The sequence below is a fragment of the Phalangium opilio genome, unplaced genomic scaffold, assembly GCF_054372755.1.
Source record: "Phalangium opilio isolate 3A_F unplaced genomic scaffold, DU_Popi_V2 ptg000014l_1, whole genome shotgun sequence".
Taxonomy (NCBI): domain Eukaryota; kingdom Metazoa; phylum Arthropoda; class Arachnida; order Opiliones; family Phalangiidae; genus Phalangium; species Phalangium opilio.
Window position 1 is genome coordinate 3,919,640 of NW_028324149.1, and position 22,714 is coordinate 3,942,353.

The 22,714-nt window shown below is 35.1% G+C and overlaps 6 protein-coding genes across 7 annotated transcripts; 2 read left to right on the forward strand and 4 right to left on the reverse strand.

The window, feature by feature from the left end:
• Nucleotides 1-44: 44 nt before the first annotated feature.
• On the forward strand, nucleotides 45-1,945 carry LOC149705190 (uncharacterized). The gene is made up of 4 exons (XM_089865376.1): nucleotides 45-506; nucleotides 630-779; nucleotides 846-1,138; nucleotides 1,210-1,945. Exons 1-4 carry the CDS (start codon nucleotides 347-349, stop codon nucleotides 1,837-1,839), a joined length of 1,233 nt encoding a protein of 410 aa, XP_089721502.1. The 5' UTR covers nucleotides 45-346; the 3' UTR covers nucleotides 1,840-1,945.
• Nrt (Neurotactin) lies at nucleotides 1,925-10,832 on the reverse strand. Its single transcript, XM_089865355.1, has 10 exons — nucleotides 10,662-10,832; nucleotides 4,841-5,131; nucleotides 4,527-4,751; nucleotides 4,208-4,460; nucleotides 3,681-4,139; nucleotides 3,458-3,621; nucleotides 3,239-3,387; nucleotides 3,036-3,173; nucleotides 2,800-2,957; nucleotides 1,925-2,721 (listed from the first exon to the last, which is right to left on the reverse strand). Exons 2-10 carry the CDS (start codon nucleotides 5,119-5,121, stop codon nucleotides 2,287-2,289), a joined length of 2,262 nt encoding a protein of 753 aa, XP_089721481.1. The 5' UTR covers nucleotides 5,122-5,131; nucleotides 10,662-10,832; the 3' UTR covers nucleotides 1,925-2,286.
• LOC149705192 (alpha-2-macroglobulin receptor-associated protein) lies at nucleotides 5,228-6,935 on the reverse strand. The gene is made up of 2 exons (XM_089865384.1): nucleotides 6,798-6,935; nucleotides 5,228-6,724 (listed from the first exon to the last, which is right to left on the reverse strand). Exon 2 carries the CDS (start codon nucleotides 6,710-6,712, stop codon nucleotides 5,657-5,659), a length of 1,056 nt encoding a protein of 351 aa, XP_089721510.1. The 5' UTR covers nucleotides 6,713-6,724; nucleotides 6,798-6,935; the 3' UTR covers nucleotides 5,228-5,656.
• A 397-nt stretch (nucleotides 10,833-11,229) lies between the features above and the next one.
• Nucleotides 11,230-12,218, reverse strand: Naxe (NAD(P)HX epimerase). The gene has a single exon (XM_089865396.1). It carries the CDS (start codon nucleotides 12,090-12,092, stop codon nucleotides 11,310-11,312), a length of 783 nt encoding a protein of 260 aa, XP_089721522.1. The 5' UTR covers nucleotides 12,093-12,218; the 3' UTR covers nucleotides 11,230-11,309.
• A 200-nt stretch (nucleotides 12,219-12,418) lies between these two features.
• On the forward strand, nucleotides 12,419-20,478 carry LOC149705194 (phosphatidylserine synthase 2-like). 2 transcript variants are annotated; one of them, XM_089865367.1, is made up of 11 exons: nucleotides 12,419-12,743; nucleotides 12,824-13,064; nucleotides 13,125-13,226; nucleotides 13,290-13,372; nucleotides 15,214-15,281; nucleotides 16,260-16,394; nucleotides 16,471-16,521; nucleotides 16,593-16,706; nucleotides 16,790-17,023; nucleotides 17,376-17,521; nucleotides 17,657-20,478. In XM_089865367.1, the coding sequence occupies exons 2-11, from the start codon at nucleotides 12,859-12,861 to the stop codon at nucleotides 18,015-18,017; spliced, it is 1,500 nt and encodes a 499-aa protein (XP_089721493.1). In that variant the 5' UTR covers nucleotides 12,419-12,743; nucleotides 12,824-12,858; the 3' UTR covers nucleotides 18,018-20,478. The 2 variants fall into 2 exon arrangements, with proteins under 2 accessions (XP_089721493.1, XP_089721494.1); XM_089865368.1 differs by having other exon boundaries at nucleotides 12,419-12,739.
• A 795-nt stretch (nucleotides 20,479-21,273) lies between these two features.
• On the reverse strand, nucleotides 21,274-22,489 carry RpS13 (ribosomal protein S13). Its single transcript, XM_089865404.1, has 4 exons — nucleotides 22,329-22,489; nucleotides 22,069-22,117; nucleotides 21,640-21,989; nucleotides 21,274-21,348 (listed from the first exon to the last, which is right to left on the reverse strand). Exons 1-4 carry the CDS (start codon nucleotides 22,349-22,351, stop codon nucleotides 21,315-21,317), a joined length of 456 nt encoding a protein of 151 aa, XP_089721530.1. The 5' UTR covers nucleotides 22,352-22,489; the 3' UTR covers nucleotides 21,274-21,314.
• Nucleotides 22,490-22,714: the final 225 nt, after the last annotated feature.

The following is a 22,714-nucleotide window of genomic DNA, read 5'->3' on the forward strand; positions in this document are numbered from 1 at the left end:
GTGTGCAGAGAGAATTTAGAAGGGGAGTGGAAAGGGGGTTTGGAATGTAGCGCAACGTCGTCTGCTAAACGTTATCTAGGCAGGTCGATTTCCGGTATGATGCGTTTGTAATAGATAGATTTTAGAATACGTGACCGGAAACTCGCCTACCCCAAAAAGCTCAACGCGACATCTTGTTTGGGCGTCATCACGTTTAATAGAGTCAAAGGGGGGACCTTCCACTCCCCTTCTAAATTCTCTCTGCCGTGTGTGAGTACGTCCCATAGTCCCACTCCCGAGACTCCCGACTGGTTGGAAATGACGGCAGAACAGATGTAGACTATCTCTTCAAGACGTTTACTCAAACATGAACAAATCATTAACGAAACAAACACAGTGTAATTTCGCGGCGGAAAAAGCGGAAGTCAGAATTAGGAAGTCTCGTGATAAATCATTTCAAATCGATCGAAAACCTAAAACACTAATAAAAGCAACTCAAACACTGTTAGAGAGAAGGCCTAAAACTGGTGAGTTACTGACTTACTACCATCAAGGGAAATTTGAAACAATCTTCTTGACCCCACTTTTATCGTGATATTAATAAAATACTTAGTAACTTAAAATTAATAAAATTTTAACGAAATTTACAGGTAAAAGTGTATCTAGTCAAACACCTAGAATTAAGATTGTGAATCCTGAAGATAAACGTCAAGAAACACCAACTCATATAAATCCAGTAAAATTTGTGGAACCTGAACTTACTCAAACACAACCCGACGTAGAACTTGACCCCGAATATTGTAAATTTGTTTTTAATTATCCAAAAATAGTTCAATCTAAATTAAAGTAATTTATATTTTCATTAGTTATTAATGTGGAAATTAAGCCAGAATTACCAGATTGGGCTGATGATAGTAATTCTGTAATAAAGCCAGACCTCGAGGAACATTCGGAAAAAGCATTGCTGGAACATCCAGATAAAGAATTCCTGCTTCAAAACACAAAATGCTACGCTAACACCCAAACCGACATTTTCGATATATTTTACAAAAGTCACGAAAAGGAGATTCTTGAAAATTTAATAGAGAGCATCAACACTCCTCAACACGTTTTTTCAATTATTGTTGAAAAATGCATTAATCTTAATCTTGATTTACAGGTATGATTAATTTAATCTAAAGCATTTATTAACTAATTTTAATTAATCAATTTATTTATTTATTTAATTAGTTTCGTAAAAATGTACTGGGTGAACGAACAGTTACCGTTACAAATAGCGCGTATTTCGGTCTTATTCAAAATGACATTGATCCATTAACCGCAATTTTTTACGAAAATGGAAAAGCAAATTTGAATATTATATTTCAACCAATTCGAGTTTTTGATTTATCGCCAACTACAAATTCAGATTGGAAAACTGAACTTGAAAACATTCTAAATATGATTGATGGTAAAAATTACGTTTACTGTCCCGGTATTAAATATAACGGTACAGAAAGAAGACCAAGGAATACCGTTCTACACAGTGCTCCATTTAAGAGACTTCAATCCGATCAGTGTCCCGTATGGTACACTGAGGAAAAAGTATTTGCGAGAAAGGTTGTAAAATGTGTCAGTTGTAATAGAAGTACTAATACAATGGCCAAAGGATTAAAGAGAAACGTGGAAGAAAGTCCTTCAATGAAAAACGATGAAAGGACTAAGGTTAAGAGTAAATGCGCTTCGAAATATGGTACTAAACGAGTTAAAACGATGCGACTAAAAAACAGCTCGTGCAAAAATCGGAACAAAGGAGAACAAGAACTTGAACATCAAAGCATTTCATCAGATCATGATTCTTCAACCGATTCTTACAGTTGAATTCAAATTGAATTATAAAGTGGTGTTTTTACACTTGTAAAAACGTTCATTCATAGGCAGTAAATTGTACTAAATGTGAAATAAATTATTTTTAATAAGTATAAAAGTTTATTGAATGAATTCTAATTAAAAAGTTACATGATTTACCTACAGATCGAAACACACAATCAAAAATAATGTTTGTTTTTTTGGTGCAAAAAATATAAAGTTTTGCATTTTAACATCATCTAGTACTAAAATAAATATATGAGATAATGTGACGTCATTCATTACGCTCTGATAATGAGATCAAAAATAAAAAAAATGAGAATCTTTAAATGGTGCGGATGTAAAAATAGTTTATATTTGGAGCAAGGCTAATTGAGGTCTACTTCTTTAATACTGCAACTATAGTTAGGTTTAAAAACATTTTTTGGCACTTAAACTCCTGATTAACTTAAATCATTTTCAGTTTTGTCTCGCAAACTTCAGAACCTGTTCTAAATCCCATAGTTTACAGTTTTTGTACGGCGCATTCTGAAACTCGATTGTGTTTCCAATTAAATTGACAAAATGGCTGGCATTTCTGAGTTCCCATTTGGAACTCGTTGGAACTCCGTGATGAACAAAGTTGAAGAACATATCCCGCACATTAGACTGGAAGGCCTCGTCTTGAATTGTAAGTGGTTCAATGTATTGGTTAAGCTTATTCAAAATGGCCAGAATGTCTAATCCGTGAGTGGACATTGCAGTCATCGCTTGACTTGGCAATCCTTTGTAGGAAGCGTTTAAGGCTTTCGACGGGATATAGTCAACGATGTAAAAGTAACTCTGGTCTTCTGTGGCTAGCGAAATTAATTTAGCCATTTCTTGAAGAGGGCAAGTAATTCGAATATCAGATATCTAAAAATATATAAATATATAAAGGAGAGTTAGGAAGATGAACTGGAGTCCCCTTGTACAATAGTATTTAAAACATACCAGAGTTTGTTGCTGGATATCAACATCATTGCTTATATTAGAGTAAAACTGAATAATTTCATCTGTAACATTTAAATTGAGATCCTTTAAATATTCCTTCCAATCCAAATTATTCATTCTATCATTGAAATAAAAGGCAGAGGCTTGCGCGGTGGAACCTTAATTAATTTATATATAAAAAAATAATTAGACAGTTAATTAGCTGGTAAAAGTTTCAATTAACAAATATTACGTACCAATTACGACAGTTATATTTTTTTGTACAAATCTTTGTATTTCCTCCGGAAGTAAAGAGTCCATCATCGCTTCGGGGTTGGTGAAAAGTGAAGCCCGTTTTCTCCAAGTTTCAATTGGTGGTTCGAAGAGAACAGATCCTTAAGTAAATATAATTATTATTATCATAACTATATAAGAATTAGATCAATTTTTGTTTAATTACCGTCAACCACAGAAATAGCTGGATTTTCCTTTTCGGAAACATTTGGAAATTGCATATTCTTGTCCGCACTCCACCATTCCGGTAACGCTTCGTACAAATCGTTGGCACTTTTTTCATATAGACATTCCACTGAGTCGCAATTTGTGTTTCTAAAAAGTAAAAACATTTAATCTAGCGCAAATTTCTATGGCCCTTGCTTTGACAGAACTCGAGACTAACTTAATAAATTCTTCATTTTCAATTTCAATATCGTAAATAGATTTTTTTGGAAAGGAAACGGAACCTCCGGTCATCCATACTTGTTGAAACAAGGACCCTTTGAGTTTTGAAGATAACAGCGCTACCGCGGAAGTAGCGCCGGAACCATGAGCTAGTATGGTAACCTAACAACGAAACATCATACCTATAAGTAGATAGTTGACTAAACCTTTTGAATGCTTACCTTATTGGGGTTTCCTCCGAAAAAGTGAATATTTTTCTGAACCCATTTTAAAACCGCAAATTGATCTTGAAAACCATAATTCCCGGACGTATTTGGACGTACAGCCTTCTCGAGAACGTCCAAAGCCATGAAACCGAAAACATTCAAACGATAATTGAAAGTTACAAAAACGGTATTTCTGTCTTTGGCCAAACTAGGTTCGGGTTGCCATTCAAAGTCATTGGGATCGCGTTCTTGAAGGGAGTTGCCGTGGATATAAACCACAACTGGTACGGGACGACTGTAATCCAAAGTTGGGGTGTAGACGTTAAGGTATAGACAATCCTCGTCAAATTCATCGGGGTCTCGTTCGTAGAACGATTTTTGCATACAGAAACGAGTTTTGTTTATGGCCATGTAAGTGCCAGTCCAACAATGTTCTATTGTTGAAAGTGGTACTGGTGGTTTCCATCGTAGAATCTAACGATGAACGTAATTTTAATCGAATACTTAGCTATACGTGTTTGTTACGTAGTTTAACTTCGTACCCCTTTGGGTGGAACAGCGTAAGGGATTCCTTGGAATATATACGTTCCATCGTCTGTTTTAGTACCCCATACTTGTCCACATTCGGTGAATGCCAATGGATCGTCGTTGATTGTAAGTAAGTCAGGAGGAAAGTAGGTTAGCTTGGCAATGAGAAATCCCACCAGGGAAAGAATAATCAGGAATAACACGGTGCCCGTTAGAATCCATCTCCATTTTGTCGAACCAAACTGGGATGTGAACATCTTTGATTGCCTGTATATGTAAAGACACCAGTCAATTATAATTATGCTCTAACGTAATTACGGAGAATGGTCTGACCTTTTACAGTTTTCACCATCGTTTTCATTGGATACGGGAATGGTAACGTCGGTGGTATTTGATGATCCCTTTTCATCCTCGCCACACGTAGTTGTTTCACTTGGTTTTGGTTCGGTTGAGTCCAACGCTGATTCGTTGTGTTTGTCGGGTTCCGCGCATTGTTTTTCTTGCAGCAATAATCCAGATTCTTTGGCATTCGAAGTTATATTTCCGCGTCGAAAAATTCTTAAATGTAAAAGAAAAATTAACTCCCTGGAAATGTTTAATAGTAGGGACATGGCGACGAGAGATTTTGGTGCACCACGATTATTTACTTTCTCAAAAAATCAAATTTGATTGATCTGGAATTTGATTTATTGTTCAGGGCTTCAGCATTAGCCTCGTTTTCTTGGTTAACCTCCGCGTGGTTTTGACTGGACTCGAGTTCTACAGTTTCATCAGCGCAGTTACTTCCTTCAGCATTGTTTTCTCGCTGTTCCGCCTCTTGGTGCAATTCAATTTCATCCAAATCCTTTTTATCATTTTCACTCGATTCAATGCGAGACATCTCTTCTTTAGAATCAGAATGCGGTTCTTTCTTCTCACTTAGCGTCATCTTGGTGTTTCTAAAAGTAAAGCTTAGCGTTCATTTACACCCATAGAAACACCAAAAGGTCGCGACTTAAGATAACGTACAAAATAACGCAAACAAGTAATAAGAATGAAATTTATAATATATTCTTATTTTATTTTCGCAATTACAAATTGAGATTCATATTTTATACATTCAAATACGTGTTACTTTGATTTTTGTAAATTTTCTAATACAAAATTGGAAGGTACATTTTTTTATAGCATATATTTGGCGATTCATTTTTGGTACAAAAATGCTTTGGATTTTTTTAATACACCTAGTACTTGTTAACCTTTTTAAATTAAATTAAATTAAATTCCACTATCCTATTTACCAAGTTATAATTAATTATTCAACAAATGATTATTGTCATACTTTGAAATAATTTTTTAAATCAATATTTTTTTTTTTATTTTTCAGAGAAAATTACCAATCTGGAACTTTGAATATTTTAGGATCACCTTAAACCAGTACTAGATTTGATCACATCGGTAAATCTTTTAACTTAAAAAACGAATTACAGCTCTGATTTTTGAACAATTCTACTTTCGAGCTCGTTATGAATCTTACTAACTTTATACTCAATTTCCTTAACTTTTTTATGTAAATGCTTTTGATGGTCATCGTGTTCGTGTTTATTTTCGGTTAAATCAAGCTCAGCTTGAAAATGTCGCAATTTTTTAACCCTGTTTTCGTAATGCCTCAATTCCTCTTTAAGTGATTTTAACTCTGATTTAGTGAAATTTGATTTTTGGGCCATATCCCAAAGACGCAAAGGAGCATCTTCCTCAAAATCTTTCTTGTCCAATCCGAGATTGACTTGTTCGATCAACTTATCATAACCTTGCTTAACTTCTTTATGTTTTTCTTTGAGTATTTGGTGAGCGGGTTGATTTTTATGTTTATCTTTGGGTTTAGAATCGACCATCGCGTCTAAGGAATTTGACATATCATCATCAGAATCAGAATCTGAATGTTTTTGATTAACAGTATCCATTATGTTATGATATTGATCGATTTTCTCCTGATGATGTTGAAATTCCTCGCGTAATATATTCAATTCGTCATCGGTGAATCCAGCTTGTTGAGCTTTAAACCATAATTTATTTAATTTTTTGTCTTTGAAGATCCATTTCTCGGGTGGAGTGTTGGGTTCTTTTTCGTATTTTCCATTTTCTCTAAACGTTTTGTTGTCTTCTTCAGTTTGCCAAGGATCGGTTAATCCGTATTTCGTTATAATTCCGTTTAATCTCTTTCGTAAATCAGCCTCTTTAATTCCGTCTTTATCCTGAGCTTCGGCTTTCATTTTTTTCAATAAAATCTCTTCCTTGTCCTGAAGTTTAAGATCCGAATATAGGTTACGTATTTTGGTCGCTGATAAACGTTTTTTGGCTTTTTCCCAGAGTAAATTAATTTTTTGCATTCGAAATGGATTTTCCAGAATAAATAAATTCCGTTCGTCGGCTTTAATATTCTTTTCTTTCGAATATTTACCACCAGCGTACACGACGCATGGTAAAATGCAAAGAGCTACGGTAATTATTTTAATCGCGAATCCCATTTGATATTTCATTCTGTTAAATTTCTGAAATATTATAAAAAAAAATTACGTTAAATTCAACTAATAAACTTTAAATATATAACTTATAAATAATTACGCGGGTGATACGATAACAGCAAAGTGACGGTGACAGGCTATATTTGCGACTGAACTGAAGAAAATAACTACAAAACGCCGGTAGGGGTTGCGCGTGTCAAATAGCAGAGTCTAAGCTAAAGAAAATCAAGCATTCAAGCTTGCTGTTCCACCCGCCATCATCATCATCATCCTCCTCAACTAGGTCCTGTGGCAGTGGCTCTTGTGTGATAGGAGACGAAGTTGCAGTTCTCTCGCGTTCTTCTCTTGGAGAGTCGGAGTCCACGAACTTCGCTTCAGCCTGAGAATGGTTTATTTTCCTCGTTTCTCCACGTATTTGTTCACGTAAAAATCGGTGCTACCGACAAAATGCGGCAGATGGAGACTCGCGATTAAGCAGAATAGCAGACGTCGTTAGGAAGAACGAATTTAAATTTAAATTTATTTTTTTTAAGTAAACGGAGGCGAAATTTAAAATTTTAAGCAAGCAGTAAGCAATTTGGGACTCTTATAATTTTGAAGAATAGGGTCCCTATAGTTAACCAAACCTTGCCTAGCCTTAATTGCTATACTATGAATTTATACATATTTTAGTACTAATCTATAACTGTTAAAATTATTTTGAATTGTTAATTAATTATTATTTCAGTTTTCAAAATGCCAGGAATTTCATGCGCCGTTGCGGGATGTCGCAACTCATCTACTAAAACCAGACTTGACAAGGATCAAAAAATTTCATATCATTCCTTTCCTAAGGACAAAAGCAATTGCGATATTTGGGCTGAAAGATGTTGCGTTGCAACCGAAGAACTTACGATTAACTTAAAATACGCCCGAATATGTTCGAATCATTTTATGAAAGAAGATTTTGAGAGGGATCTCCAAAGTGAATTAATGGGTAAAGTGGGGAGACCCAAATTAAAAAAGGATGTTTTGCCCACGCTTAATCTACCTAATTATAAACCTCCACCTCAATTAAATGTAAGACCTTTAACCGATGTCGAAGAAAGAAAACGATTAGTTGAAAAATTAATTGAGAATTCTATCAAAGAAAAATCTGTACTAGTTCCTTCAACAAAAACTGTAACTAAATTATCACCAGAGTTAAATAACAAATTAACAGGTCAATTAGTTACCTACGCAGCAGTGCCTAAAAAGGTTTTTGTAAGTTCGACCAATCCTTCAAAATTACCACAAAGTGACTTGGATAAACCAACCAATCCTGGAGCAATAGGTATTCTTGCGTCAAATAATACTAATTCAGCCGCTGCACCATGTCAGAATGGTTTCCTAATATCAACTAGTTCTGGAGCGGTACTTCAAAAGAATTTAATAATATCAAGTAACGCTCAGAATTGTTCAAACGCGTCAGCTATTCCTGATAAAAATGTATTTGGGGATGGTGAAAGAGTTGAGTCACCTCAAAGCCTTAATTGCCCTAAAAACGTCTCGAATTTACCCGAGTGTCAGAAATGTGCCATAGAAAAAGATCTACTCGTAAAGGTAACTAGACTAGAAGCTCTTCTTGTTAAGCGCAATAAGCAAAGAGCTAGGATGCAAAAACAGTACATGGATGTCAGAAAAATGCTCCTCAAAAAGAAGAACGCGATCGTAAATTTAGGTAAAAATTTAACCGCGGCTCAGTTACAAATCAAATCGTTGAAAAAAGAGTTAGCCACATTTACGAAGAAAAAGAAGAGTTTCGAACTTCTAAATAACACTTTCACACCGAGCCAGATTAAAGTTCTGATGGGTAAGAGGAAGGTTACGTGGGGTGATCAAGATTTCGCGAACGCCTTCGCATTGCGCTCTATAAGCAAACGAGCCTATTTATTTCTGAAAGATAAACTTAAATATCCTCTACCATCATTTTCAACTTTGAAACGATACGCCGCAACCGCTCTTAAAGGTATTGGCGAAGAAATTGATAGTGATTTTGATGAAACTGAAACGCCAGAGCCGCGAGACACTGAAAATGTTATTGAAAGTGGGGATGATGATATTTCGCGTGTTTCTACAAAGATTGAAGACCGTGTTGAAGCGGACTGTTTAGATGTTAACTGCAAGGTTGAGAATAATATTTTGAACTTCGAAAACGATGTGAACCCCAAGGTAGAACCAAGTTTTGAAGAATGTGAGGGTGGAAATGATGTTATGGAAATAGTAATTGAAAATGACTCGAACGCCGATCATATAGAGTTACAATACGAAGAGCATAGAAACGCCTGGAATTGTGAAATTAAGAAAGACTTAACTGAAAGTGGAAAAGCCGCTAGTTTTTTGGCTATTATAAATCAAATTTAACTATAATGAACCGAGTTTGAAAGGATTTTCGACTTAACATTTTGAGAAAGTTTTTTAAATAAATTTGATTGTAAAATAATTTAATCGTATGTTTAATTATTTTTCGAGGGTGTTTCTCTACTTACAGCCGACGCGAAACCAACTAGGCCTAGTTTTAAAGAAAACCGGGTATAACTCCTTGACAGTATTCTGTTTTATAGGGGCTTGGGAAGGCCAACAATGGTCATACATTAAAAGAGTACGACATCGTATGGTTACGCTTTGGGGCTGAGACCACCAAGATTTTTTTACAAGCCATATATATTAATGGGAAAGAATAGTTTGGCAAGCGAGAATCATTGTCGGTTTCGGGAACTTTCAGCTGTCCCGATTTATGGACCGTTAGATTCGCTTATTATAGCTAGGAAAAAAAACGGCGTCCCATAACTTCAGATAAAAGATAGCGCACGAACTATGCACGCGCCCAAAATAGAATGTATTTCCGCCCATATTCCGAATCGGAGCCGAGCAACGACGAGTATGCCCTCACGTCCGAGTCACCCTCGGGGCCCCTGTAGGCGTGCGCGTTTTAAATATATCTATACCCTCTTGCACTTTCGTTCAGGGCGCCCCACTCCAGTCTGGGATGGGAGTTCCAGCCGGTTATCTCTTCAGTGTCAACGAGAAGCGACTGTGACAGGCCCATGTATCAAGTTACTTTCCAAGCGAGGGTGACTAAGTTTTAAATTTTTCGATGGACGCTCTAGCTATTTTTTTAGAGTAGTAATGTACGAGGTCTTGTTCGACTTAAGAAAACAATCAATGGGGTACTGAGATTTATTATTATCATCACCGTAATAATTCTGTACGAAACTAAAATGTCTTGACTAAATCAAAGTTCGGTTTTCTAACTTCAATTATGAAAGATCTCAAAAGTTTTACGTCCCTAAATTGTTAATTCTTCGAAGAAATCAATTTACTGCGCAAAGAACGGGATAATGATGCGCAAATGGAACTCATTAGCAAATACTTCGCAGCCGAGCGCGACTAAATAATGCTCGTGACAACCATATTGTATCACTGTAGTCAAGCTTTTTTAAGCATCTGACACGAGTTAGACCATAAATCCGTTAGAGTTCTTGCGAAGAACATTCTTACGGAACACATTATTTGTCATATTTGGTAGTTTGAGCAATTTTAAGTTCACGACTTTTAGTTTTGAGAATCAGCTCAAAAATACGCTATACCTCTGATGAACATTTTCAGTAAACTCAAAAATAATTTAGACTACACTTAATCTCAGAATTTTCATCAGTAAACTCTAAAAATATACATTTTTAGAATCTTCATCATCAGTTTACTAAAAAATTGGACTAATAATTTTACTTAAGTTTAAAATCTTAGACACAAACGGAGCGACGCTAAGTGCGAATGAAACTTTATTGTAGGCGTGTTTGACAACAAACAAAACCGTTAACAAAAAATTTAAAACTAGCTGACCATTGGCCATTCGATCCTTGTTTTACACGATCTTATTACTAAATTATGTAGATGACATTTACTAAAGTCTAAACAAAGTTATATCAAAAGCAAATAAACTTACTTTCCAATGGCAAGGTATCCAAAGAATGATGCGAAAAACGAATATAACAATTTTCTCAAATAAACGCCCTATAACATTCGACGGAACGTTATGACCAGGGGGTCTTTCTTTTCTGTTTTTCTTGATCGAATAAATAAACAGGGGTTCTCTGACTCCTCTCTCTTTCGGGGGCAGCACACCTCTGAAAGGATGGTGGATTGGTGGTCTCTAGCGCCAGCTGCTGCTGCTGCCGAGGCCGCCGAGCTGCTTCGTGCGCCCTATATCCCTGTCTCTCTGTCTGGGAAAAATTCAAACTTAGTCACGTGACTTTGGTGTAGAAACAGCTCACTTGATCACGCCAGTTTTATATTTATAGCGAGTGTTTGTAAATTGGCACTTTCAATACTAAGGCGATTTATGATTCGGAGCTTTAAGCCACCGTATTTAGCATTGCGACATTAGTAACTATATTTAAAATTATAAAACTTCGACATAATTTTGTAACAAGAGCAGTGAAAAGCGTGATTAAGTGCGCGGTGATAGACGATACCATAAGTTTATGAACTTAAGACCAAACTCATAACAAAAATAATTTTATGAAACAATTTTATTCTGCACAAACTTTCAATTACATCGCGAGGTAAAAAAAATATAAATGTAGCCTAATATCTACGAGAGTTTAACGCAACATTCTTGGTTAGGATAAGCGGGCAAATTCAACTGATATTTTTGTTCCAAAGCTGGTGGAACAAACCTACCACCCAACCAATGATGTTTGCCTTTAAAACTTTCCGAGCATTTTTTAGGCGCTGTCAATGAAATTAGAAATTCAGGTTTAATTCCATCATTGCCTACATCTCCTTTTTCAACATCCCAACCAGATGGAATATCTATGCTGCAGATAGGTTTAGACGTCTTCTTCAAAGCTTCAATAACCGGGATAAAATTTGGCCTAACAGGCGGCTTGAAACTGAAACCAAAAAGCGCGTCGATAACCAAATCAAAGTTATTGTCTAGCGTTGTTGGTCCCACAATTTTCGCATCATCTACAAGTGGTATTTCCATGTTTACGCATTGTTTTGTCAAGTTTTCGTACAATGGTTTAGCCGTTCTTTTTGGATAATATACCGATGGTTCGTATCCGAACAATTTCAAGTGTCTAGCGCAAACCAAACCATCTCCTCCATTATTCCCGGGCCCGCAAAGAACGGCTATTTTGGCATGGGTGGTATTTGAGTAGGTTTTAGCTATGGCTGTCGCCACACTCAAACCAGCCAGTTCCATCAACTGATCAACGCTAAATGAGTATTCGTTAAAAAGTTCTTCGTCAATTTTAATCGATTCTTCTTGGTTTAAGAATTTTATCGAAGCCATGTTGAATTTAAAGTAAGTACGGAAATTATATTTTAAAATTGCTACGGAAGTTCTACGTAGTAACTTCGACACATTCATTTAGTCTAAGCAGACGAAGGAGCAGAAAGCTTATCGATCCAGCCCACCACCAACGTGTCACGAATCAGAGAGAAAAGAAGTAAGGTGGAGTTGAAAGGAACCCATACCCTACCGCAAGCCATTGTATTTCTATCAGAACTAGCTTCTACTTTTTAGACACAGGGGGCTTTCTCGACGTTTCCGTACCGTACGACCCTACCGAAACGCTGAGGATGCTGGGAGGATTTCGCTAGCGTAGATCAGGCTGGGAAATAAGGATATTTTTTAAACTAGTCCTTTGGACCAGTGACCCCCTAGTGTCTGAAATAATTTACTGGTCTCCGGACTGGTCCCAGCCTTTGCTCTCCAATAGATTTGCAATTAATAAACTGGTCCAGAGGACCAGTAACCCCCACTTCTTGAATTAAAAAACTAGTCCAAGCAATTAATAAACTGGTTTTGGACCAGAGGAAGTGTGCTATTTCCCAGCCTGGCGTAGATGGTGGACCACGGGCTACGTTTTTTGGTATGACGATTTCTACTCCATCCCTCTCTCCTTCAAGCACGAATCAGGCGACGTCACACGTGACCTTGTTGTCTGCTAATGAAAAATCATTACCGAAAAATGGTTGCCGGGTCGCGAATATCTCGAATTGATTATGGGAAGTGTTAGTAAGTGTTATAATTTTGCTGAATCCCGTAGTTTTATCGCGTTTTTGAAAGACAGTAGCGAATTTTAATCTCCTTCTTAGAAGCAACATCAATGTGATTAAGAATTAGTCGTGGAATGGCCGGTATCGTAACCCAACCCAAAAGTTTCAGTAGGCCTAGTTCAACCCTAATGAAGAAGTCCAGCATCAGGTTCAGCAATGAAGACACCACTCAAGATGATTCCAATTCAAAATCATCGAAATCTAGAAGTCTTACCGCGCACGATTGGGAGTGTTATAAACAAAAGAACTTCTTTGACGATGGAACCATGACTTTCTTTTGGTAAGAAAATGTTTTTAATTTGTTCAATTTGTGTTTGTTTCATTTGGGTTATGTTTTCAGGAGAGCACACACGTTCATCACACTGTTTGGACTAACGTGCGTTTTAGTTTACGTTGCGATATTTGAATCTCCACTTCTTGACCCTGAATACAATGCTAAAAGGTACGAAGCTGATTTATTTAATTATCAACTGTTTATTATATAAAATTATGGGATGATTTTCAGGGGTCTTATCGCTGTCATCTTGGTGTTTTTGCTTTTGGGAGTGACACAAATTCCTGACGCCGCTTTCTTGAGACCTCATCCTGGTAAAGATTTAAAAGATCATTCGTTCATTGTTGAACCTTTCTTTGCATGCTCCAAAAAATCCTCCTATTTTCAAATAGGCCCTTAGGGTGAGTAAAAACTTGGGGATGGCTTAATATATTTTTAAGTACTTGTACTCTTCTAAATGGTAGGTTTTTAATTGTTTATAATATTGCTATTTAAAAGTCATTGGTCTATTGAAATTACCAAATTTGAAATTGAAATTTTTAAATTTGGAATTGAAATTTTTAAATTTGGAATTGAAATTTTTAAATTTGGAATTGAAATTGTCATATTTGGAATTGAAATTATCATATTTGGAATTGAAATTATCATATTTGGAATTGAAATTATCATATTTGGAATTGAAATGATCATATTTGAAATTGAAATGATCATATTTGAAATTGAAATGATCATATTTGAAATTGAAATGATCATATTTGAAATTGAAATGATCATATTTGAAATCGAAATGATCAGATTTGAAATTGAAATGATCATATTTGAAATTGAAACTGTCATATTTGAAATTGAAACTGACATATTTGAAATTGAAATGATCATATTTGAAATTGAAATGATCATATTTGAAATTGAAATGATCATATTTGAAATTGAAACTGTCATATTTGAAATTGAAATTATCATATTTGAAATTGAAATTGTCAGATTTGAAATTGAAATTAGCAAATTTGAAAAATTTGAAATTGAAATTAGCAAATTTGAAAAATTTGAAATTGAAATTAGCAAATTTGAAAAATTTGAAATTGAAATTAGCAAATTTGAAAAATTTGAAATTGAAATTAGCAAATTTGAAAAATTTGAAATTGAAATTAGCAAATTTGAAAAATTTGAAATTGAAATTAGCAAATTTGAAAAATTTGAAATTGAAATTAGCAAATTTGAAAAATTTGAAATTGAAATTAGCAAATTTGAAAAATTTGAAATTGAAATTAGCAAATTTGAAAAATTTGAAATTGAAATTAGCAAATTTGAAAAATTTGAAATTGAAATTAGCAAATTTGAAATTGAAATTAGCAAATTTGAAAAATTTGAAATTGAAATTAGCAAATTTGAAAAATTTGAAATTGGAATTAGCAAATTTGAAAAATTGGAAATTGGAATTAGCAAAATTTGAAAAATTGGAATTAGCAAAATTTGAAAAATTGGAATTAGCAAAATTTGAAATTGGAATTAGCAAAATTTGAAAAATTGGAATTAGCAAAATTTGAAAAATTGGAATTAGCAAAATTTGAAATTGGAATTAGCAAATTTGAAAAATTTGAAATTGGAATTAGCAAATTTGAAACATTGGAAATTGGAATTAGCAAAATTTGAAAATGGAATTAGCAAAATTTGAAATCGGAATTAGCAAAATTTGAAAAATTGGAAATTGGAATTAGCAAAATTTGAAAAATTGGAAATTGGAATTAGCAAAATTGGAAATTGGAATTGGCAAATTTGAAAAATTTGAAATTGAAATTGAAATTAGCAAATTTGAAATTGAGATTATCGAATTTGAAAATAAAATTTCATATTGGACTCTTTCTAAATAGGGTGAAAAGAATTTTACTTTGAGCTCTCTTTAGTTAGCCATTACAAGCACAAATGGTCTTTTCAAAAAATTTAGTCATAGAAAGAAATTAAAATTAAGGAGTCAGTGCTTGGGGAAAAAACGCCAGCCTTTTTCTTGACTAACATTCCCATACCACATACCACCATATCTGTTTTAATTTTAAGCTTACTATTATAAATTTCTTCGGCTAGCCAGCCTATGCCTATGCCTGGGATACGTCATCCCCAACCTTTATACTAACAATTGCGTATTATATTTTGCTAGCACTTTGGAGATTTGTTTTCTGCCTTACAATTGTTTATGAACTTTCTCTTATCTTCATACTATTTCAGGTAAACTAATTCACCCAATTAGATGTTCAAGTAATTTGTGTCCTAATTGTTACCGGGGGGAACGGTTAGTTTTATGCCAATATATCATATTGGGGATTGATTTATAACAAATTAGATCATAAAATAATTCAACAATGAGAACATGCCATTATTGCATCCGTATCAGAATACACACTACATAAGTGAAATTTGATGTTCATTTGTGTTGTAATTGTTCTGATTATTTGTTACGGAGAAGTAAACAGTTCGTTTTATGCTAATTAGGGATTGATTTTAAATTTTTAACGAAAGATCATAAAAAAGTTCAACAGTGCGAATTGTCACAATCACTTTGTGCTATTGACAATATGTCACTATTGAATTCGTATCACAATACATATTACCAGAAGGGGATAATAGAAGAAGGATGACACTCTTAAGGCTTTAGTTATGTAACGTCATTCTTCCCAGGCTCACCCTTTTAGTTTGCTTTCCCCGCTCATCAAACTACAAATGGGCATCGCACCGGGCTAGGGTGAATTCAATAATTGTTTGGCACTAAATCCCCAGCAATCATCCCACAAACCTTGATTGTCTTGACGTTGGACAAAAATGCGCAAGCGCAAGCGCGTCTTGCCAAATATTTAAGCGCTAATAGAGTAATAATGAGGGAACTATTTATCGCGTATGTGATTCGGTTTAGTAACCTTGCTCTAAATGTAAAATGATGTTGGGAAGAATGACGTTACACTTACCCCGTTTTGTGGAGGTACACTTCTTTCGAAGAGAAGTATTATATACTTCTGATATTACATTATGGTACCTTCCATAAGTGACAATGTTAGTGGTAGAACCATGTCAAAAAAACCCGGATGTTATTTATTCCTAGAAATTACCGAAATATTATTTATTACTGGAAAATATCGAGATATTGTTATTACTGTAAAAATGTTGCGTACGTCGTCCATGCACTTTGTTAAAAGGTATCGTGTATTTTAGAGTCCAAATGACGGTAGAAAAATGTTACAATATTTGGATAAAGATCTGGGCAAACCCTTAGCTGAGAAAGATTACGGTGGTAATTGTAAAATCTATGATCCTGACAAGAAAGGCGATCCATTTCATAATGTCAAGGTGATTATTACCAACTTAACGTCTTGACTGGTTGGTTTTCGCAACCTTACTTATATATATATAAAATGTTTCGTAGGATAAACTAGATATTTTCGTGCCATTTCATTTCTTTGGTTGGTGGGCGAAGGTAATTTCAATTAAATTACTTCAATTAAATTAAATTGGATTTAAATAAAAAAAATTGGAACGCGTTATTAGATGTTGATGTTCCGAGATTGGTGGCTGTGTATGGTCATCAGTGTCATGTTTGAAATCCTGGAATATACTTTGGAACATCAATTGCCAAATTTCAGCGAATGTTGGTGGGATCATGTAAATATAAATTTTGCGCCGGGTTCTTACTACGCTCTTAAGAGGGTTGTATCCCGCTTAATATAAGCCATTCGGTTTGGCAGTGGATCATGGATGCCCTGATGTGTAATGGGCTAGGAATCTACTTGGGCATGATAACTCTAAACTACCTTTCGATGAAGCCCTATCATTGGAGAGGTTTATGGGACATACCTACTTATCGAGGGAAACTAAAGAGGATTTTATCTCAATTTGGACCGCGCAATTGGATCGAATTTGATTGGAAACCAACCGTTACACTCAGTCGATGGTTAAGCGTCCTTTCTATTATTGCAGTGGTGAGTCCGATAGTTCGTAGCTTCCCCAAGCATTTCATGTTTAAGCCTTAAAGGAAAATTCTGTGTGATTTTATACATTATTTTTTGCGTAATTTTTAGAAGCACTTTTATTTTATCTAGTTTTTTTGTTGCCATTTTATTTAACTTTTGTTGCTATTTTATGTAATTTTTAAGCTGCTATTTTATGTAATTTTTAAGTCGCTATTTTATGTAATTTTTAAGTTGATATGTTATGTAATTTTTAAGTTGCTAATTTATGTTGTTTTTAATTTTATGTAACTTTTAAGTTGATATTTTATGTAATTTTAGTTGCTATGTTATGTAATTTTTAAATTTGAAATTTATTCTTCAGATGCTTCTTGCGGAGTTGAATACCTTCTATCTGAAATTCGTCCTCTGGCTTCACCCGTCGCATTTCCTAAACTGCGCGAGACTACTTTTGCTTGTTCCTGGTGGAGCCGTGGCCATACGAGAAGTCTTTCAGTATCTTGATGATCCGTAAGTAGTACTTACCACACACACTCACACGCGCGCACGCTCTCGCGATTAAGGCAGGCGATAGATTGAAAACGTGCGATCAGTAACTCGTCATAGTGTTTGCAAAAACAGTCACTATTCATTTCAATTTCAAAGCGATTGTAAAGAACTGGGTCGTCAAGCCTTTGTCATTCTGGCTATAGTCATAACCGAATTTCTCATCATTGCCAAGTTTGACTTCGCGACCATTACCAAGCCTATTCCGACGCACGTGACCTACTTCTGGTTGATCGGCTTCCTGATGCTGCTCTTATGGACAATCTGGACATTTTTCATCCGACCGGCGCCGCTAAAGACGAACAGTCCCGACGTCTCAAGCCCTACTTACAATTTGCAACACACGACGTACCATTACGAGTGTGTTGAACAAAAAGGTAATATTGACCCTGATAAAGAACAGGGCATTAAAAAGGATGTTAGGCAGCGTATTCAAAGAATACAAAAAAGCGTCTCTTAATTGAAACGCGTTAGTTAATGAACCAAAATTGGAATTAATTGATGTGTGTCAAAAAATGTATTCTTCCAAAGAATACGGATCAATTTTTTCCGCCGACTAGCCACGATTGAGTTAGCCCGGGGTTTAACGTGTGATAATAATACCTTGCTAATAGATTTTTTACAAAACTGATATTTCACCAAAGATATTTTTATCATCTATGCAGTTACGACAGATTTGGCTATTTGCGAAGTTAAGCTATTATATTATTTAAAGGGGATTATCATAACCATAATCCGGGAGAAGTAGAAAAGTCGGGTAAAGAAATTTGGTGCCGAAACCCGGGATTATTAGAAATGATTAGCGTTTCCCCCATTTAAGTTAATTACTCTCTGAATTTTGGTGCCGAAATCTGGGATTATTTGAAATTATTCGTATTCCCCGACTTAAGTGAACTATTTCTCCCTGAATATTGGTGCCGAAACCCGGGATTGAATCAGAAACTACGCGAACGCGTTACATAAAGCTAGGGGCTTAGGAATAATGTAATGGCGTTTAACAAATTTGAAATTTTGGCGAAATGGACTGCAAATTAAGTCCACTCGAAAGTCAGCGCTAGCTGCTGCTAAATTCAGATGCTTAAACTCGAATCTTTACTGTTGTAACTGACATTTTACGCACTAGAATATGAAAAATTCTCACAAATTTAAATTTTTATGAAAATTCCCTTCTAAGGGATGGTTATTTGGACCTCGGAACTCCCGTATAACTCGATCGCGATCATTATGATCAATAAAATACTTGTTAGATCGTTTAGGCCGCAAAATTTATCAATTCACGAGCCAAGTTTTGTAATTATTATAAGTTAATATAAGTTATTTATTTATTAAACCATCCTATTTTTGAGGATCATTTATAAATACGCTTTTTCCTCGTGCCTGATAACCCCAAATTAACCTCTATATAATAAGACTTTTGTATCCTTTTGTAAGTCTACCTGTTGACCGGCAAAATTTATATATATTTAACGTATTTGCTATACCAAGCTTAATTGATATTGAACTTTCTTTTTTGCTAAATTAACTTTTAAATCGTCAGCATTTACGGAGATAAAATGATTACCGAAAATTTATATATTGGCCAATTGATATTTATCCAAAAATATACCCGTGTGATGTTTAAGAACAAACCATAAATTTAGTATTTCGACCTGTTAGCTTATCTAGTCAGTCTGTGTGCCCTTTTAGATTTTATTTACCAATTTCAATTTGCCTACGGGGTTTGGAATATGTTTTAGTCGAAGCGCCCGCTTTTAAGCTCAGTGCCAAAAATCTGAATTCACTAGCAAAGTGTGGAGAATTTATTAAGGTAAAGACGTGGCCCATGTCACGTGACGTGGGTGTATGAACCAAGGCCCATTATGGTGGTCTACGAATGAGGGCATTTATTTTCAAATCTATCTCCTTTTAATATTAACTAATTATTTTTTTTACTAATTCACTATTCCCAAAATAGATATAAGATATTTAACGTTTGAATACCTCGAAACATGGCTAGGTTGTTAGCTTTAATCTTCTATCAAATTATTAGCTTAATTTTCCGCATTTACTCTGTAAAAGGTACAAAGCAAATTATTTAATATACTATTTTAAACTATAATTCATTTTTACAATTGATACTATAGATTATAATTTATGTATAGTACTAATTGGTACTCGGAAATATTGAGGTGCAGCTTAGAATTTACCAGACACGAGCGGTAATTCGTTTATTTAAGATATTTCTAGTCTTGTACAGATTAGATTACTATGATATTAATTCTCATTAGTTCAAGGATGATGGGGGGGGGGGAAGATGTGTAATTTGAGGGAAATCGGTTTGCACGCTAACTGTGGAACGACTTAGGTCCGGTGGGACGCTAGAATTGGGGCAGATATACTCGGAAAAATGGCGGGTGCTCTTCTTGATTCGTCCGACGTAGACTACCCGCCATTTTTCCGACTATTCCTCCCCAATTTTGTGGAGTCAAACCGGACCTAAGCTGTTCCACAGTTAGCGTGTCCACCGATTTTTATCAGATTACTGATTTCCCCCCCCCCCTCATCCTTCATTAGTTAGCGTGAAGTATTTAAGAAATTGAACCTGTTAAGTACATTAGCGGGTCGGTATAGAGCGACACCTGCTAGGCGTAATTTTCCCTAATTCAGCAAATTATATTTAAACTAACTCAGTCATTACCTTACTCTGAGAAGCACCTGATTCAAAAAAAAGTCTAATTTTTTAATAGTTTTTCGAACTTTTTTTTTTGTTTCAAAAAGGGCACAAACCTGCAGTGTACATTTTTAGATTTCATCAAACACTGTAGTAATTAATAATATTCACATCGCGTGTATTTTTTTTTTTTTTTGGTTTTTAGAAGAAAAAAAGTTTCAAGTTGTAATATTTGTCTTTCAAGAAAATTAAAAAGTTTTTGGCTATTCTATTTTGCAGGTTTTTAATTTTGAAATTGGTCAGGTATGTCCTTGGACCCCAAACTTCATTTATTCCCAAATTTGAAAATTCCCAGGTATTAAATTAATTCCCAACCTATCCCAGGTATTAAATTAATTCCCAACCTATCCCAGGTATTAAATTAATTCCCAACCTATCCCAGGTATTAAATTAATTCCCAACCTATCCCAGGTATTAAATTAATTCCCAACCTATCCCAGGTATTAAATTAATTCCCAACCTATCCCAGGTATTAAATTAATTCCCAACCTATCCCAGGTATTAAATTAATTCCCAACCTATCCCAGGTATTAAATTAATTCCCAACCTATCCCGGGTATTAAATTAATTCCCAACCTATCCCGGGTATTAAATTAATTCCCAACCTATCCCGGGTATTAAATTAATTCCCAACCTATCCCGGGTATTAAATTAATTCCCAAACTTTCCCGGGTATTAAATTAATTCCCAAACTTTCCCGGGTATTAAATTAATTCCCAAACTTTCCCGGGTATTAAATTAATTCCCAAACTTTCCCGGGTATTAAATTAATTCCCAAACTTTCCCGGGTATTAAATTAATCCCCAAACCTTCCCCGGGTATTAAATTAATCCCCAAACATTCCCCAGGTATTAAATTAATCCCCAAACATTCCCAGATGTTAAAATATTAATTCACAAACTTTCCCAGGTATTAAATTAATTCCCAAACTTTCCCAGGAATTAAATTAATTCCCAAACTTTCCCAGATGTTAAATTAATTATGATTTAATTAATAAGACAAAAAATCTCTTTGAAAAAATTTATTTATTTTTTTAATTACAGAAATTTAGGCAACCAAAGCTGAAGCAGTGGAGGATTCACTAAAAAAGAAAGAAAAAAAAATAATTAGAGTTAAAATTATATTAAATACTAAAAATTAAATCTGTTAGCCTAAAATACTAAGGAATTTCAGCACGGAAAACTCAATCCCTACTCTCATAGGCACAGAAAATGACCAGAGTTTCAAAACTTGCACCAAAACGGTGCAAGTAATGATTCCAATCAAAATCCAATTTAATCTACCACAAATTTAACACTCTTATTTGATTAAATCAAACGGAGCTGACTTATTTGTGGAGACTTGGGAGGTTCCTTAATGTTATAATACTTACTATTTCCAATTGGGTGCTAAGATCCTCTTGGTCTTGTAATAGCGGGCCAGCCTGTGAATACGGCTCTCCACTAAGATCAAACGGAATTTTGAATCCTTGTCCTTTCTGTTCCTTTCCAAATGTTTACGGATAGCCACGGCCTTCTTTATAAGGTAGTACAAATCCTCGGGCAAACCAGGAGCCAAACCCTTGGCCTTCAAGATCCTAAGGATTTTGTTGCTAGCCACCCAACGGACTTGAGCAACTCCGTGGGAATCCCTCAAGATAACGCCAATTTGAGAAGGGGTCAAACCTTTCTTGGCCAACTTGTAGATATGGTCCTTAACTTCTTCGGCGCTTAATTTCAACCACTTTGGGTAAAAAAATAGCCGTTAAAATGACCGATTTTTGCATCAACTTCCCATCAAGGGGAAAAAAAGATTAACTTACAGTGGGGACATTTCGTCGGTATGGTAATGCGGATTGGGATATACCCTTACTGAAAAACGAGAATAATTAGAATTTTAATTAAATCGCGTTTAATAAGCGCAATTTTATCTCTGGCTTTTAAAAATTATGGCATAAGGACTCCGGAGTCAGAATGGGAAATTAGATAGCCAAGGCTTAAAGTTTAAAAGTTGCTTTTCATTCTCCCGCCTTTTAATTGTTTCGGAACTTTAACCAAATTGTTAAAAATACTTAAAGCTTACCCAGGAGCGTGCATACGACCCATTTTACTATTTTAATTGTTATCCGAACTGAAATATTATTGTATTTTATGGCGATAATTACTCGCTCATCCACGAGTTTTCGGCATACAAGAGAAAGGCTCTAAAAATCATCAACGTGTTTCAGGGCTGCCAGAATAAATTTTCGGGGCTGGAAAAATGTTGTCGAGTTGGAATTGGGGGGTGGTCACGGCTCACTCGATCACCACTCACCACTTCACCAGCAGTCTGGGAAATAGCACACTTCCTCTGGTCCAAAACCAGTTTATTAATTGCTTGGACTAGTTTTTTAATTCAAGAAGTGGGGGTTACTGGTCCTCGGGACCAGTTTATTAATTGCAAATCTATAGGAGAACAAAGGCTGGGAC